An 18,548-nucleotide genomic window follows, 5' to 3' on the forward strand; every position below is an offset into this window, starting at 1 on the left:
ACCTTTAACTTGCTGTGTATCTCACGGGACTTCCTTCGAGCAAGCACCTGAATGTGACTCGACACCTGTCAGGAGAGAGGAGACAGAAAGTCTGGACTTAGAGGCAGGGTTTTCACCTTCTGTCTCTTGTGGTCCACAGGGTGAACGGCCATGACCAGGAGAGACCTCAGACCCATAGACCACCGTCCAGAGACATCACTCACCCACAGCCAAATCCCGCAGTCACTGAGAATATAGTCTGCATGAGTAGGTAGCTCAGGAAAGGGCACACACACACACACACACACACACACACACACACACATGCACATGCACAGTCTCACACACATACACACACACACATATGCACAGACAATCACACACACACACATGCACAGATACGGGCACAGTCACACACACACATGCTTGTACACACGTGTGCACACATACACATATTGGTGCATAGAAAAGCATACGTGCATGCATATTGGCACACAAGCATGCACACACACATGCACACACAGATACACCCATGCATCCACATGCATACACGCCTCACACAAGCACATACACACACGCACACACACGCACAGGACAAATAGAATATTTTACAAAGTCCTGGACAAACCTGCTTCCGAGTCCGCGTTTTCCCCGTACGTAACTTAATGTATCTGGCGATTAACTCATTACGTCCTGAGGGAGGAAGAAACAAGAGCTGGTAACTGATTACTGAGGCAGTTTCAATTAAACTGTGCCAACCACGCCCACAAATATTAAGCATCTGCAGTGAATCTACAAGAAAGTAGAAACTCTGTAATTTATTAACTGCACATAAAGCACAGTCTGAACAAGAACTATTTGCACAGTGCAGTTAGCACATGGACCCTCAATGTGCACAGGAGCATCATCAAACAAAAACTGATTTCAAACCTCTCAAGGCGATATTCAGGGAGAGGACCAAAAGCTCGGTAGAAGAGGGAAGTTTTGAGGAATGTCTTGAAGGAGAAAAAGAGGAATGAGAGATGTTTAGGACAAGAATTTGAGAGCCTAGGGACTTGGCAGCTGAGGTCTGGAATGGTTACGAGAAGCCAATGACCTCCTCAACTGTAGTTGGGGCTAGAGTGAAGGAGAGGGAATGAAGGTTTAAGACCATGGAGAAAGAATCTGTGGTCCTTCCCCAGAGTGTGACCAAACCCACAGCAATATCGTTAACCCCCACCCCCCACCCCCACCCCTCATCCTTAGGAGTTCAAGGAAGAGGCTCACCACGGCTTTTGCAAGGGCAATTAAAGATAGGGTCTGCAAGCAATGACCACAACCCATAAATCCACAAGGGTGCACAACATTCAGGCCTGACCCGTGGAACGGTTTTGGTCTGTTCTGCCTTGGTGAGCACCAAACCACTCATTTACTTGTCACGTTCTCACTGCCGAAACCACACACAAAACCCTGCCTTTGGCAGCAACTTATTCTGGTCTCCACCCTGAGGGTCCTGGTGGCCACAGTTGTCCATGGGTCTCTTCACACGTGGTGGGTTACGTCTCCCTACATCCACGTGACCTGGGGCAAGGTTCGAAGTGAATGTTTTGCCACTGTCTTCATAACTAAATTGGCGGTGACGTTAATGGAAAGGAGTGTGAAATATTAGGAGGGATTAAAAATAAGATTAAAAAATATCACCTTTCAAAATGGATAAATTACTAGGCTTGGGTGTGAAATGTCCGAGGTCGAGGCTTTAATCTTAATTTTATAATCCTCCCTTAGGTGTTTTATGTGTCCACCCTATTTAGGCTCTTCATAACTTTATACACCTTAATTAAATATCCCCTCAGCCTCTGTCCCAGAGAAAGCAAGCCTAGTTTATCTAACCCTGATAACTACTGTTTTCCAATCCTGGCAACATCCTTGTGAACCTCTTCTGTACCCTCTCCAGAGCAGTTGCATCATGTGGTGGCTGGAACTGAACACAAAACTCAAGTTGTGGCCTAACTAGTGTCCAATGGGAGCATAATCTTCCTGCTGTTATAATCTATGCCTCACCTAATACTTGTGTGCCTTTTTAACTGCCTTATCGACATGTCCTGCTACCTTTAAGGATCTGTGGACATAACACTCCAACATTGCTTTGTTCCTCTACACTACTAAATATTTTCCCATTTATTTAAAGGGAATTGAATAATTTCCCATTCAATTCCATCTACAACTCCTTCGGAGAATGATCCAATCCATGCTGGCTTACAGGAAGACCAAAATAATATTTAGGCACAAGTTGTTGATGTAGCAGAAACGTTTGTGCAACAGTGGTGCCAGGCAATGACTTTCTCCGACAAGAGAGAGTCTTACCATCTACCCTTGATGGTCAATATTACTAACAGTGCTGAGCCCCCATCATAAACATACTGGAGGCCACCATTGACCAGGAACTTAACTGGACCAGCCACGTAAACATGGTGGTTGTAATAGCGGAGCAGAGGCTGGATACCCTGTGGTAAATGACTCACCTCCTGACTTCCCAAAGCTTTTCCACCATATACAAAGCACGTCAGGAGTATGACAATATACTCAGCACATTGGTGCAGCTGGTAGAGCCGCTGCCTCACATCTCCAGCGACCCAGGTTCGATCCTGACCTCTGGTGCTGTCTGTGTGGAGTTTGCACGTTCTCCCTATGACTGTGTAGGTTTCCTCCGGCTGCTCTGATTTCGTCCCACATCCCAAAGATGTACAGGTTAGCAGGAAGTTAGTAGTGTGTGGGTGAGAGGTGGAATTTGGCAGTAGTTGATGGGAATGTGGGGAGAATAAAACAGGTTAGGGGAGGATGACCACAATAGCTTGGTGGTCAGCACACACCTGGTGGGCCGAAGGGCCTGTTTCTGTGCTTTATGACTCTATGACACCTGGGCCTGGCCAAGCTGGCCATCCACGGGACGTGGCGGCGGGCAGCCGAGGTTTCCGGCAGGTTGGCCTGCCTGCCTGTCTTCTGTGCTTACATGCGCGCGCGGGTGTCTTTGGAATGGGAGCACGCTGTCTCCGCGGGCACCCTGGCCAAGTTCCGTGCTCGGTGGGCCCCTCAGGGGATCGAGTGTGTCGTGGACGGTTCCAATGCGATTTTGATATGAAGTGTTGTGTGTTGCAGTGGCGGGCATGGTGTTGCACGGGTATTAGTTTTGCCTAGTTTCTTTCTATATTAGATGTACTGTATTTGATGTTGGTTGTTTTTTATAGTGCTTTTAGCGAATAAACGTTTTGTATAAAAAAAAATGACTCTATGACACCACTTGCCTGGATGAGCACAGCTCCTACACTCAAGGAGCTCAACACCATTTAGGACAAAGCTAGATTGGCGCCCCATTCATCACCCTGAACACTTATTCCCTCCATCTCTGGTGCACCACATCTACAACGTCCACCATTGACACATGCGTTGTAGTTCCTCACAGTGAAACCACATCTGTGGTCTCCACCTCCAAGAAGGACAAGGGCAGGTGATTCACCAGCAGCCACAGAATCCCCTTCAAAGCACACACCGTCCTTACTTGGAAGTTCATCACCATTCGCTCATCAGCACTAGTTCCAAATCCCAGAACTTCCTACTCATCTGTATTTCACTGGAAAGACGGTATTTTGACCAGGGCTCACATCACCTTCTGATGGGCAATTAGAAACAGGCATTAAATGCCTGCCTTGCCAGTTATACCCAGATCATACCAATAAATTGAATGTTTACTGCGACAGCTCTATACACAAACACATAAGATAAAATTAATGGGTTTTAGGTTAATTTCATTCAGCTCTCATTATACATTTTAAATAATCATGAAGCAGTATTAATGTGCCCCCTGCCAAGATTCAAACTTAAAGACAGCCTGCGCTTTTTCTGTTGCTAGGCAACCTCTTCAGCCTTTGGCCTGGTTCTGTTTGCCCCATTCCTCAGGGTTCCTGCAATTTGCTTCTGAATGCCAGTCCGCAGATTGCTGCCGAGAATTGTGGAGTGGTTCCCTTAGGGACCAGCAGGTGCAGAGCCTTTTAGCACGTTAGAAATCCACAAGACCTCTGCCCTGCCAAGCAGCTGCTGGCTGTCTTTTGCCTCTTGTCTCTTTCAGCTCGAGCAACATTTACACATGCCTGTTGTAGTTCACAAAGGGCCTCTAATGGATCAGCTGAACTAGCGTAAAGACGTTATTAAACAGCGTTCTAATAAGCAAGGCTAAGTGACTCTGGAATCTCCTTCTGTGCCCTCGCTATTCATGTATGCAGCCACTCAGACACGTTTAATATTACAAAGGAGCCACATGTTTGTGTGTCTGTGTTTGGCTCCTGGTATGGTCCAATGTATCTTCTCTGTGAATACTTAAAAAAATCCCACACACAAATAAAATTCAAACTGTAACACTTCAAACCAGAGTTCTATAATTAAAGATTGTATAGTTTTTTTTACTTGACTTGTAGTTGCTTTGCCATGTTGTTGCTATGTTTTGAGGACTTTCTTTCTCATTACCACTAATATCCATGCCGATCTAAGCAATTCTCCACACTCATCTAGACGTTCTTCCCTCTCCTGTACGGCAGCCCCTTCCAAACAACGCACACCCCTCACTCACTCTCAAAGGGCTTTAGCTACTGGAGCAGTGATCACCTTCCAGCAGTCTCTCTTAACATGAACGTTCATGGAGAAGGACAAGGCAACTAACCCTCTGGACCCTGTTCTGTAGTTCAGTCACAGTAAGGCTGTCCTCTGACGTAACTCCATATTCTCACCTTGTCCCCATACCTCTCAGTAAAATTACCCTGAGTGCCACTTCCAAGCTTGGAAAATCATTTGTGTGTGTAAGTATTTTCTAACTGGTTTTGAGTGGCCTGCTTAACTTTGGACAATGTCCTATCATCTTAGACGTCCCATCAAATGGATCTGGATTCTCTCCATCACACCTTTCTTCATATCTGGAAATCGATCAAATTACCCCTTAATCTTTTAAATTTCAGGAACAAACCTCGATTCGGGATAATCATGAAATTTAATCCTCAGAATTCAGGCATTACTCTGAATTTCCCATGGGTACCTCTAGATGCTTATTCAGTTTGAGTGGGCAGTGACGTTGTTGCCCAATATGAACTTGTATGAGGGAACTTCAGTACTGAGTGAATACTTTAAAAAATCCCATGCACAAATAAAATTCAAACTGTAACACTTCAAGCCAGAGTTTTATGGTTTTTTTACTTGACTTGACCTGCTAATTTTCCCTTCACCAAATGCCTAGCCAAGACTTTACTATTCTTGCATAAACCTAATAAAATCATCCCAGAGGCAACCTCACTCATCAGCAAACCCGACCAAACAACTCATAAAATGGAGCACGTTCATCCCCGGTGTCAGTCAGGCTGCAAGTTCCACTTAACAGTTATCCACTTTCGTCTTGTTCCCTTGACCTTTTCCCCATAGCACGTATTTAATATTTTGTCTCCATGTATTTATATTGAGCTGTCCTAAATATGCAGAATTCAAATAATAGTTTCACATTCAAAATAACCTGTTATATGAAAAATTATTCTAACCTGCCCTTATTACATTGTTAATATTTAAACTTGTTACGAACTCACCAGCCAGAGTGATTCAGCAAAACTGCATTTTAGGTTTATTATGCTCTGCGCCTCTAAAAATGCAGCCCAAGTTTGTCAGCATTTTATCCCATGTCTCTGCTCTTTCACTCTCACTACCTGTTCTGTAATGGGATGACCAAACCTGTAAGCTATATACTGATTCTGCCTAAATAGTGCATAGACTCATTGACTACTTCAAAATGTTGTGTCGTTTTTAAGCAAATATATACATGTAATATATTTGTACATGTAATATATAACACATATACACACATATGTGTGTGTGTATGTGTGTGTGTGTGTGTGTATGTATGTACAGTATTTGCTTAAAAATGATGCAACATTTTAAAAAAGTATATGTACCAGCTGCACTGTTGCTTTTAGAAACGTGTACTATAATTGCCTCCACTCTAGTCCCGAGAGTTTTACCTTGGGGTTTCTCCTCCAGAGTGTGCTGCCACACAGTTTAATTGTAGGTGCTACCTATCTGCCTCATCCATCCTCCACAACATTCTCCCTCCTCTTACCACAATGAGTAAAGTTCTGTTATAGGAACAGAGGACAGGACAGAGGCTCAGTTAATCAGTGGCGAATCGGCAATTTAGGTCTTGTGCTAAACTGAATTTCTAACATTATTGCACAGGTAACAAACAGTGTGTAATATTATAGGAATTAATCAATAATTAAACATTAAGACAAATCTGCCATTTCAGTGCAAAGGCCACAACAGCTGAGCTTGTCTAGAATGGTAGCTGTCTCACAGACATCCCCTATTAACCATCTTTGACATTAGTTGCATATGGTTGACACTGGTAAACTGGTAAATTGGTAAATTGGTTTATTATTGTCACATGTATTGAGGTACAGTGAAAAACTTTGTTTTGCATGCTATCCATACAGATCATTTCATCACATCAGTACATGGAGGTAGTGCAAGGGAAAAGCAATGACAGAATGCAGAATAAAGTGTTACAGAGAAGGTGCAGTGCAGGCAGATAATAAGGTGCAAGGCCATGACGAGGTAGATTGCAAGGTCAAGAGTCCATCTTATTGTACTAGGGGATCGTTCAATAGTCTTATAGCAGCGGGATAGAAGCTGTCCTTGAGCTTAGTGGTACATCCTTTCAGGCTTTTGTATCTTCTGCCCAATGGGAGAAGAGAGAATGTCCAGGGTGGGTGGGGTCTTTGATTATGTTGGCTGCTTTACCGAGGCAGTGAGAGGTGTAGGCAGAGTCTACAGAGGGGAAGCTGGTTTCTGTGATGTGCTGAGCTGTGTCCACAACCCTCCGTGGTTTCTTGCGGTCTCGGGCAGAGCAGTTGCCGTACTAAGACATGATGCATCCGGATAGGATGCTTTCTATGGTGAATTGATAAAAATTGGTGAGGGGCAATGGTGTTTGCTTCTATAGCTCAATGACATTTGACTAGCAAGTAACTGGAGTCATTGGTCAGCAATACATGCTTTATAAAGGCAAAAATGATTTATTGGCGTTGAGCAATGGATACTCAGTTCCTAACATACAACCAACTTTGTTCAGCCTTTCCTTAAAAGGGAGTAACTACAATTACTGGTGGCTTAAGTCATAGGAGCAGAATATGCAGACTACAGGTCATATTCATCTCCAAGGTCTTTCTTTCCGGCTCTTCTGGAATCTCTGATACTCCGGGTTGACCAGAGATCCCACTTGCAGGCTCAGATATCTTCCTTATGCATGCCAAACTCCACACTGACTACCCAAAACACAAGTGAACCCTTCTGGAATTTGACAACTTCCTGCAACAGCGATGAATCTTACTTTAAACTAAAAAGTTATTTCTAACTTTTAGGCAACATCGGCTACTTCAGAGAAGACAGCAGAGGCTGGAATCTGGAACAAAAACAGAATGTTGGAAGAAATCAAGAGGGTCAAGCAGCATCTGTGGAGGCAAGAGGTGCAAGTCAATGTTTTGAGTCGAGACTGAGAGGGAACAGCTATTTTAGTTTTTGTTGGTCTCAGAGACACAAGAGCATTTTAGTCCGTATGCAGAAAGCACCTGAGTTATTCATTGCTTTGTCATATTTCAATTGTTAAAATAAAACAAACAGAAAATACTGGAAAAACTCAGCAGGTCAGGCAGCATCTAGGGAAAGAGAAATCGTCAACATTTTGTCAGAACTGAGGGAGGGGTGGCCCATTCTCAGCTCTCTGTGAGAGGGAGGAAAGTTCACAGCTGTACTGTGGGATGGGAGATCAGGGGAGACATGGACTGAAGATTGGTTATGGCATAGAGTTGGAATTAACAGGTCTTTCTCAGGCTGGGAGGGTGTAACTAATGGAGTGCCCCAAGGATCGGTTCTTGCCCTCAATTACTTTTGACTTCGGAGGAGGAGGGGGCGGGGTCAGGTATCCAAGTTTGCCAATGATGTGAACATAGGCAGGAAGTTGTGTTGTGGTGAGGCTGTTGGGACTGTGCAACAGGATATGGATAGGTGGAGTGAGTGGGTAAAGACTCAGCAAATGGGAGTTTAATGTGGGGAAGTGCGAAGTCAGGCACTTCAGTAAGAGGTACCTGAGGGTAGACTATGGCCTAACCAGAGAAAGGTTGCGTGCGAGCAAGGTACAGAGGGATCTGGGTGTCCTTGTGCACGAATCACAAAGGGTTAGTGGGCCGATGCAGCCGGTGGTTGGAAAGGCAAGTGGCAGATTGGACCTTATTGCAAGAGGGTTGGGATTTAGAAATAGGGAAGTATTGTTACAGTTGTGCAGGGTGTTGGTGAGGCCACACCTGGAGTACTGTGCACAGGTCTGGTCCACTTATTTAAGGAAAGATTTACTGGCATTGGAGGCAGTCCAAAGAAGGTTTATTGGGCTAATTCCTGGGACTGGAGGGTGGTCCTGTCATAAGGTTAAAGGAATTACACCTGTGGTCTTTGGAGAATGATGGGTGATACTATTGAAACATGTAAGATCCTTAGAGGGTAGGACAGAAGTTTCCACCAGGGGGAGAGTTTCATATGAGGGGATGTAGCTACAATGTAAGGTGGAGGTCATTTAAAACTGAGATGTGTAGGAGCTTCTCCTCACGGAGGGCAGTGAACTCATAGAATTCTCTACCTCAGAGGGTTGTCGAGGCTGGATCACTGGGGGTATTTATGGAAGGAAATTGATGAATTTCTGAAAGGTAAGTTGAGGCTATGGGGAACTGATGGGGACTGGGGCAGAGCAGCCATGATCACATTGAGGGGCTGAGTGGCCTACTCCTGCTCCTGTATTCTTGTGCTCACAGAGAGACAGGGGAGGGGCAGGACCCCTCAGAACTGGGCAGAGGGGGGTGGTGGGGGGTGGGGGGGGTGGCTAGTGTGGTCCCTTCACTGCTGAACTGAGGCGGAGAGACCTGTCCCTGGTTGGATGAGGGAGGGAAGACAGTTCCCTGCTGGACATGGGGAGGCCCGTTGTAGCCGGACAGTGGGGTAGGAAGTCTTATCACAGCTGGATTGGTGTGTGGGGCATTCACTGCCATGCAGGAGGGATCCGGCTGCAGAAGGACAGACCAGCTCATAACAGGACAAGGGAGAGGATGTCCATTCACAGTCGTATAACGGAGAGGACTATCCCCAGCTGGAACACGGAGACTTGCTTCATTCACAGTGGTGTGTGGGATGTCCCATTCACAGATGGGCAGTTCGCCCATTCTCCACTGGGCAAGGATATTAAAGCAGATCCACAGTTGTTGTTACCAATGCAACCAGTGTTGCCGAGTGAGTGATGGGTGGATCCAGGTAAGGGGAGGTGATAGACAGATGAGGGAGAGGGGGAGAGTGGGAATGATGTCACCTATCACCTCCCAGATTCTGACATCATTCCCACTCTGCCCTCCCCCTCCCTCACCTGCCTGTCACCCACCGCCCCTTCACCAGGATCCACCCATCACCTGCCAGCTCTTGCCCCCCCCCCCTTGCCCATCTCCCCACTATCTGTCAGTCCAGATGAAGGGTCTCGACCCGAAATGTCGCCCGTCCGTTTCCCTCCACAGATTTCCTCCAGTGTTTTGTGTGTTGTCCCAGATTCCAGTGTCTGCAGTCTCTCGTGCAGCCAAATGAGAAGCGAGAAACTAAATTGACACAGGTCCTGCCCAGGTTACGACAGGGTTTGTAACCCGAACGGTGCACACGTCGGAAATACAGCCTCCTGGTAGTATATTTAAATAAAAACTTCAGCCAACCAAAGGCAACAAGTAGTTAAACCAGGGTGTTTAACTCAACCATTCAGATTTTTGTTCAAGATGCACTGATATTAGACCATAAGACATAGGGGCAGAATTAGGCCATTCGGCCCATCGAGTCTGCTCTGCCATTCGATCACGGCTGATTTTTTCTTTTCAACCCCATTCTCCCACCTTCTCCCCGTAACCTTTAACCCCCTTACCACGCAGGAACCTATCAATCTCTGCCTTAAATATACCCAAAGACTTGGCCTCCACAGCCGTCTGTGGCAATGAATTCCACAGATTCACCGCTCTCTGGCTGAAGAAATTCCGCTTCACCTTAGTTCTAAAGGGACGTCCCTTTGTTCTGAGGCTGTGCCCTTGATCCTCGACTCTCCCACTGATGGAAACATCCTCTCCACGTCTACTCTATCTGGGCCTTTCAGTATTCGGTAGGTTTCAATGAGATCCTCCCTCATCCTTCCGAACTCGATGGAGTACAAGCCCAGAACTAGCAAACACTTCTCATACATTAAACTCTGAACTGAGTTCCCACCCGGCAGTGTAGCGGTTAGCGTAACGCCATTACAGCGCCAGCGACCCAGGTTCAATTCCGGCCGCTGTCTGTAAGGAATTTGTACGTTCTCCCCGTGTCTGTGTTGGTTTCCTCCGGGTGCTCCAGTTTCCTCCCACATTCCAAAGACCTACAGGTTAGGAAGTTGTGGGCATGCTATGTTGGCGCCAGAAGCGTGGTGACACTTGCGGGCTGCCCCCAGAAGACCCTATGCAGAAGATGCATTTCACTGTGTGTTTCGATGTACATGTGACTAATAAAGATACATTATCTTATCTTAAGATGCCTGCAGCCCTGCAGCAGCCGACAAATCCATCCTGCCAGTCTCCCAAACGCTGACTCATATGTACAGGCTGTGCATAAATCGGGTGTAAATAACCTGGGGAGGACCTGTATCTGATTTTGAAATAACTCCATGCGGTTTCTCCATTCAATATAAACAGTAGCATTTCTACAGACTCTTGAATACTCCAGCAAGATCAAAGACACACTCAAAGCTAGATGTGTAAAATAAACATGGCCTTGTGATAATATCCTTTGTTAGACATCCTGGTTTGACAGGAAGGGTTGATTTTACAGGTCTTGGTGTCTCACTGTTGGATGCTTTTGTATTTAGACAGGTCATTCTAACTTGATACGAGGTATGAAAGTATTTCAACACAATACTTCCATAATTGGCCAGATGATTAGTTGCAGCCAGTTATGCTATATAACCATTCAATAAAGTTACAAAGAGAAAAGGGTAACAGAGACTGATCTTGCTATGAACAGTAACCTCCTCCCCAGAATTACGTAACTTATTCCTTGAAGATGATGAGAACTTCTCTCCTCACACCCACTCACCAGTAACAAAGGACATGAAGTCACCCATCTGAGACCCAAAGGATTACAGTCAGTGATAAGAAAACTGAGTCAGTCACGCAGAGTGCTGCTGACTCACACTCTCCTACTCCTGGTGACTTCACTCCAGTGTTACAGCTGCTTCTCATCAAGGGTCGACCACAATTCTTACAGAGCAGAAGTGACAGGCAGGGTGGGAACGACCATTCAACACTCCTATTGTAAAAGGACAGAGAGAAATCCACACAGAGAGGGAGTCACCCAGCTGCCTCCTCAAGATGTTACAGGTGGGGAGTACTATTCCTGCAATCACCTGAGGGGAGGTGTGGAAAGTGTGATTGAAGGACCCAGATAGTGGGATCAGCACAGGCATCAGGGCAACTGACAGCTTCCTCCGGGGTCAGAGAAATAGTTACACTACCCGGAACAATCTAAAGCCCTCCGCAGCCCAAACCTGCTGGGTCACATGGTTAAAGGGGGTGGTGCCACAATACCTGGGAGCGGCCGTCACGGAGGGAGGGAGACCACCTGGTTGCCCACTTCTCGAGGACAGTCCCGTCGTGGTCCGTGACCCTGCTGAGGCCGACTACCAAGCTCTGCAGGAGTCCCGTCTGGAGACGGAGACGGTGGGTGGGAGCATCGTCTGGACTGGGATGATGCCCGGGAGCTTCAGTATCTCCCTAGTTTTGCTGGGAGATGTGCCGGGATTCAGGATGTGTCCGTCAATGCAAGGACCCCGGTGGGACAGAATTCATTTGTGCTTGTTCTTTCCTGGAAAGCAGTTGTGAAAAATGTGCTGGTTGCAATGTTGCATCTCCAGCAATGCACAGCCTTAGGCAGGCACAGTAGTGTAGGGGAAGGCACGGTGGTGTAGCGGTTAGCGTAATGCTGTTACAGCGCCAGCAACCCAGGTTCAATTCCCGCCGCTGTCTGTAAGCAGTTTGTACATTCTCGCTGTGTCTGTGTGGGTTTCCTCCGGGTGCTCCGGTTTCCTCCTGCATTCCAAAGACGTACGGGTTAGGAAGTTGTGGGCATGCTGTGTTGGTGCCGGAAGTGTGGCGACGCTTGCGGGCTGCTCCCAGAACACTCTACGCAAAAGATGCATTTCACTGTGTTTCGATGTACATGTGATAAAAAGATATTAAATCCTGGTGCAGTAAAGGAGCTGTCAGGTGGCACTGATGTATATCTGTGGGGTTCTGGTCTGAGAGTACAACCAGCCGTCTTTAAAGGTACAATGGAGATCTATCATGTCCGCCTCTCTCCCAGTGGAGTCATTACCCTGGATCTCATGTCTACCATGCTCAGCGATTGCCTTCAGGCAGCTGAATCCCAGCACTTCTTCCGGCAGGTCTGGGAGTTACCCAACGTCTCCGGCCCGGACAGGTGGCACATTCGCCATCTCCGTCTGCAGACGGGGCTCCTGCCCATCATCTCAGTCTCCAGATGGGACTCCTGCCCACGGTCTCCACCTCCAGATGGGGCTCCTGCCCACGGTCTCCACCTCCAGAAGGGGCTCCTGCCCACAAGTCTCCACCTCCAGACGGGGCTCCTGCACACGGTCTCCACCTCCAGACTGGATTCCTGTCCACCATTTCCGATTCCAGATACTCTCTTTCAGACGAAAGCAGCGACAGTTTTGGAACAGAGAGCTCTGCTGCTGTGGGAAGTCACCAGGACCAGCCACGGTTCGAGCAGCAGCTTCTGCCCATTTACACTGTGCAGTTCAGCCATGTCGTTTGTAAGCTGTTCACTTTCCAAACAATGATGTCAACTCTGGCATTCAAACCTCAACTGGGAAAACCCAAAGAAATGTTTAATTACTGCTGAGAGTTGTCATTAATTCCTCAACATCCTCTTGAGGGGCTGAGGGCCACACAGAAATCAGCCAACATCATTCAAAGCACATTTATTCACAGGAATCACAGTGCAAGGTATTTGCTTGGTTTTCTCTGTACATTCTTTCTGATTACTCACTCTGGTACTTTTATTAATTCCATTGTCTTGGAACACAACATCTTCAAAGTTAGGGAGATCAAGACATCTCACCCAGAAGGTCATCCCCAAAAAAGGGGCTGGAATGGCTCAGAAAGAATCCTGTTCTGATACATATCAATGTATCTTGGAATTGGAATTGGTTTATTGTTGTCACATTAAAGACAGTGAAAAACTTGTCTTGCATACCATTCATACAGATCATTTCATTACAACGATGCATTGAGGTAGTACAAGGTAAAACAATAACAGAATGCAGAATAAAGTGTGACAGTTACTGAAAAAGTGCAGTGCAGGCAGACAATAAGGTGCAAGGTCATACAAGGTAGATTGTGAGGTCAAGAGTCCATCTTATTGTACTAGGGGCCAATCAATAGTCTTATAACAGCAGGATAGAAACTGTCCTTGAGCTTGGTGGTTGGTGCTTTCAGGCTTTTGGATCTTCTGCCCGATGGGAGGGGGGAGAAGAGAGAATGTCCAGGGTGGGAGGGGTCTTTGATTATGTTGGCTGCTTTACCAAAGCAGCGAGAAGTGTCCACCACACCACCAATTTTGACGTCAGTGTAGATGCATTAATCCTGCCACATACGTTCTCATCCAAATCATTAATATATGTGACAGACAACAGTGGACCCAGCACTGATCCCTGTGGCACACCACTGGTCACAACTCTCCACTACCACCCTCTGACTGCAACCACCAAGCCAATTTTGTGTCTAATTAGCCAGGGTCCATGGAGGGGAGGCTGGCTTCAGTGATGTGCTGAGCTGTGTCCACAACTCTCTGCAGTTTCTCGTGGTCACAGGCAGACCAGTTGCCATACCAAGCTGTGATACATCCAGATAGGATGCAGATAGGATCCACTCGTCCCTCCCCACCAATAACCACCCCCCCCCCCCCCCCCCCCCCCGGCACTTATCCCTGCAACCAGACCAAATGCTACACCTGTCCCTACACCTCCTCCCTCACCACCATTCAGGGTCCCAGACGGTCCTTCCAGGTGAGGCAGCATTTCACCTGCCAGTCCGAGGGTGTCATTTATTGCATCCAGTGCTCTCGGCGCGAGCTCCTGTACATCGGTGAGACCCGATGCAGATTGGGTGACCGCTTCGTCAAGCACCTTTGCTCCGTCCGCCACAACAGCCAAGATCTCCCGGTGGCCACCCACTTCAATTCCACATCCCATTCCCACACCGACATATCTATCCACGGCCTCCTCTACTGCCACGTTGAGGCCAGACGCAGGTTGGAGGAACAACACCTCATATTCCGTCTCCAATCTGATGGCCTCAACATCGATTTCTCTAACTTCCGGTAACCCCCACCCCTACTCCCCTCCCCCCCACTCCCTTGTCTTCCCTTATTCATGTGGCTCTCTTCACCCACCTTGATGACCTGCCCATCTCCTCTCCTCCCCTCCCCCATTCTTTATTCCATGGTCCACAGCCCTCTCCTACCGGATTCCTCCTTCTTCAGCCCTTGGCCTCTTCTACCCATCACCTCTCAGCTTATTACATCTTCTCCCCCTCCTCCACCTTCCCCCTCTCACCTGGACTCACCTGTCACCTGAACTCACCTGTCCCCTGCCTGCATGTGCTCCTGCCCCTCCCCCCACCTTCTTATGCCGGCTTCTGCCCTCTTCCTTTCCAGTCCCGATGAAGGGTCTCAGCCTGAAACATCGACTGTTTATTTCCCTCCATGGATGCTGCCTGACCTGCTGAGTTCCTCCAGCACTTTTTGTGTGTTGCTCCAGATTCCAGCATCTGTGGAATTTTTTGTGTCTCCCTCATGCTTTCTGTGATGGATCGATAAATATTGGTGAGTGTGCATGTATCTAGAAAATGAACTGTGCTACCGTACAGCCACCTCCCACTGACTCCCGGTTGCTTGTGCTACATCCCATGGTGGGCTGGCCCGGTGGTTAGAACACATGGGATCCAGGGTGAGCTGGGATGGGATATGAAAGGTTGACAAGTTGGTGAAGAAGGAGGAGCTGGGATGTCATGTTACAGATGTACAAGACGTCGGTGAGCCTGCACATGGTATTGTGTGCAGCTCTGGTCTCCACACTATAGGAAGGATGGGATTAAGCCAGAGACGGTGCAGAAAAGATTCCCGAGGATGTTGCTGAGACTGGAGGGCTTGAGTTATAAGGAGAGACTGAATAGGGCTGGGACTGTTTTCCCTGCAGCAAAGGAGTCTGAGGGGTGACCTTATGGAGGTTTATAAAGTTATGAGAACATTAGATAAGGTGGGTAGTCAGAGCCTTTTTCACAGACGAAGGAAGTCTGAAACTAGAGGGTATATGTTTGAAGTGAGAGGGTGAAGAGTTAAAGGGTATCTGAGGGGTTTCTTCACACAGAGGCTGGTGGGTATGTGGAACGTGCTGCCAGAAAAAGTGGTAGAGGTAATTATAACATTTAAAAGACACTTGGATAGGTACATGGATAGGAAATGTTTGGAGGGACATGGGCCAAACGCAGGCAAATGGACTAAGTTAGTGACCCCTACCAATGTATCAAATTGCACTATTTGGTTATAAATTATGTACCCATAGTGTGGGCATATGCACCATGTAAAGAGAATGATTTATTAACCAATTTACTTAGTTTCTCCCTCCCTTTGGAATAAAGGAGCTACCTTCACTATTTTATCTCACTAGCCACTGTTACGACCCCAGGATGAAGTCCGTCGGGACCCAGAGAGTTACCAGGCCACAGCTCGAGCAGTTTGCTCAGAACCATTTCCCTGTGATTGGAATTTTCCTGAGTTCCTTTTCTCTTCCAACTCCCAACTTAACAGCTATATTTGGGATGTTCCAGGCACAGTAGCGTAGAGGGCAGGCATGGTAGTGTAGCGGTTAGCGTCACACTATTACAGCACCAGCGACCCAGGTTCATTCCGGCCGCTGTCTGTAAGGAATTTGTTCATTCTCCCCGTGACTATGTAGGTTTCCTCCAGGTGCTCCAGTTTCCTCCCACATTCCAAAGACGTACGGGTTAGGAAGTTGTGGGCATGCTATGTTGGCGCCGGAAGTGTGGCGACACTTGCGGGCTGCCCCCAGAACACTCTACGCAAAAGATGCATTTCACTGTGTGTTCCGATGTACATGTGACTAATAAAGAGATCTTATCTTATCCCCTTTAGTGAAAATTTGTTAATTTGTCTGACATCCGTTTTCCACTTTTACTTTCCCAGACTCACTTTCTAAAGGCACCTTGGTCGGCATGGACGAGTTGGGCCAAAGGACCTGTTTCTGTCCTGTATAACTCTATGACTCTATAACTATTGACAAATGAGACATCAGCGCAGACTCAGTGGGCCGAAGGGCCTCCTGTTGCCATGCTGTACAGCTCCATGGTTGTATGTACGGAGGGCAGATGAGATGGAAAGGCAGTGTTGGGTGCGGGTGTAGCTGGGGGGTTGGTGGTTGGACAGGAGATGAGAGAGTAACACAGGGAAGTGATGGCGGTTTGAAGGTGAGAAGGAGATGGATGGGAGGGCTGCAGAGGTGATGTGGAAGGTGTTGTAGGGGATAGGAGATGATATGGATGAGGAGTTTGGGGAAGGGCAGGGGACGAGAAGGGAGGGGGTGGGCTGGGAAGGTGGAAGAGTGGAAAATGTTGAAAATGGCTCGAACACCGGTCAAGGAGTGAGCTTGTACACAAGGCTCATCAGCTGACCATGCAGTGACCTTGGTGCTGATGCAAGGTGGGTCCCCATTCTACATTCAGCATATTTGAAATGACCACTCAATTGTGTTAATGAGAGTGAGGAACCCAGGCCTTGTGACGCCAGGAAAAAGCAGACACACCCACGGGTCACGAAGGGCAACCGGTTTGTAATTTTAAAACAGAAGCAAAATGCTGGAAATCTGAAACAAAAACAGACAGACGACAGTGTAGGTGTTCAGCAGGTCAGGCAACGTCTTTAGTTAATTTATTCATCTTTCAGGACCTGGGTGTCACGGGGAGGACGGCATTTATTGCTCATTCCCTAATGGCCCCTGAGGAGCAGCAGTGGTTCACCACCTTGAACTGCAGCAGTGAGGCTGCTCCTACGCAACTGCTTTGAGACAGTGGACTGGTCCATGTTCAAAGACTCAGCTGCCAGCCTTGATGAGTATGCCACCACCATCACAGACTTTATCAGCAGGTGTGTGGAGGACTGTGTACCAAAGAGGGCAATACAGGTATTCCCAAACAGGAAACCATGGATGAACCGGGAGATTCACTCCCTACTGAAGTTGAGGATTGCTGCACACAAATCTGGTAATCCTGATCTGTACAAGAAATCGAGGTATGACCTTTGGAGAGCTATCAGGGATGCCAAGAGGCAATACCGACTCAAAATAGAGTCCCTGACCGGTCATCAGTTATGGCAGGGCTTACATGCCATAACAGGCTACAAGACGAAGTCGGGCTGCATAGCTAATAACAGCACATCCCTTCCTGATGAACATAATGCATTCTATGCACGTTTTGAACAAAAGGGATGTGGATTGTCACCATCCACCCTGACAGCCACCAATGCAACTGAACCTGTGATCACAGTGGATGACGTAACATCAGTCTTCTGGAGAGTGAACATGAGGAAAGCACTTGGCCCAGATGGTGTCCTGGGCCATGTGCTCAGATCTTGTGCTGATCAGCTGGCAGAAGTATTTGTGGACATATTCAACCTCTCCCTGCTTCAATTTCAGGTTCCCTCCTGTTTTAAGAAGACCACTATCATCCCGGTACCAAAGAAAAGCAAGGTAACATGCCTCAATGACTACCGACCAGTGGCTCTGACATCCACCATCATGAAGTGCTTTGAGAGGTTGGTCATGGCACGCATCAACTCCAGCCTTCCAGACAAGCTGGACCCATTGCAATTCGCCTATCGCTGAAACAAGTCTACAGTGGACGCCATCTCCCTGGTCCTACACTCAGCTCTGGAGCATCTGGACAGTAAAGACACCTATGTTGTTTATTGACTACAGCTCTACCTTCAATACAATAATCCCAAGCAAGCTTGTCACCAAACTCCGAGACCTAGGACTCAACACCTCTCTCTGTAACTGGATCCTTGACTTTCTAACAAACGGACTGCAATCAGTGAGGATAGGCAGCAATACCTCCAGCATGATTATTCTCAACACTGGTGCCCCACAAGGCTGCGTCCTCAGCCCTCTACTCTACTCCCTATACACTCATGACTGTGTGGCCAGATTCTGCTCTAACTCCATCTACAAGTTTGCAGATGATACCACTGTTGTAGACCGTATCTCAAACAGCAATGAGTCGGAGTACAGGAAGGAGATAGGGAGCTTAGTGGAATGGTGTCATGACAACAACCTTTCCCTCAATGTCAACAAAACAAAAGAACTGGTCATT

General features: G+C 47.4%; 1 protein-coding gene across 5 annotated transcripts in view; it reads right to left on the minus strand.

Annotated features, from left to right (window-relative positions):
• Positions 1-18,548, minus strand: part of LOC127585543 (transcriptional enhancer factor TEF-1-like) — a 70,859-nt gene that overhangs the window by 18,961 nt on the left and 33,350 nt on the right. For 4 of the 5 annotated variants that reach the window (XM_052043098.1, XM_052043096.1, XM_052043097.1 and 1 more), the window contains 2 exons: positions 608-672; positions 3-65 (listed from right to left, as the gene is read on the minus strand). In XM_052043098.1, the coding sequence (XP_051899058.1) occupies positions 3-65; positions 608-672 (128 nt within the window). Of the gene's footprint in view, positions 1-2; positions 66-607; positions 673-4,416; positions 4,580-18,548 lie in introns of those variants that run through there. The other variant, XM_052043099.1, reaches the window with a different exon arrangement.

This window comes from Pristis pectinata, chromosome 33 (assembly GCF_009764475.1).
Source record: "Pristis pectinata isolate sPriPec2 chromosome 33, sPriPec2.1.pri, whole genome shotgun sequence".
Lineage (NCBI taxonomy): Eukaryota > Metazoa > Chordata > Chondrichthyes > Rhinopristiformes > Pristidae > Pristis > Pristis pectinata.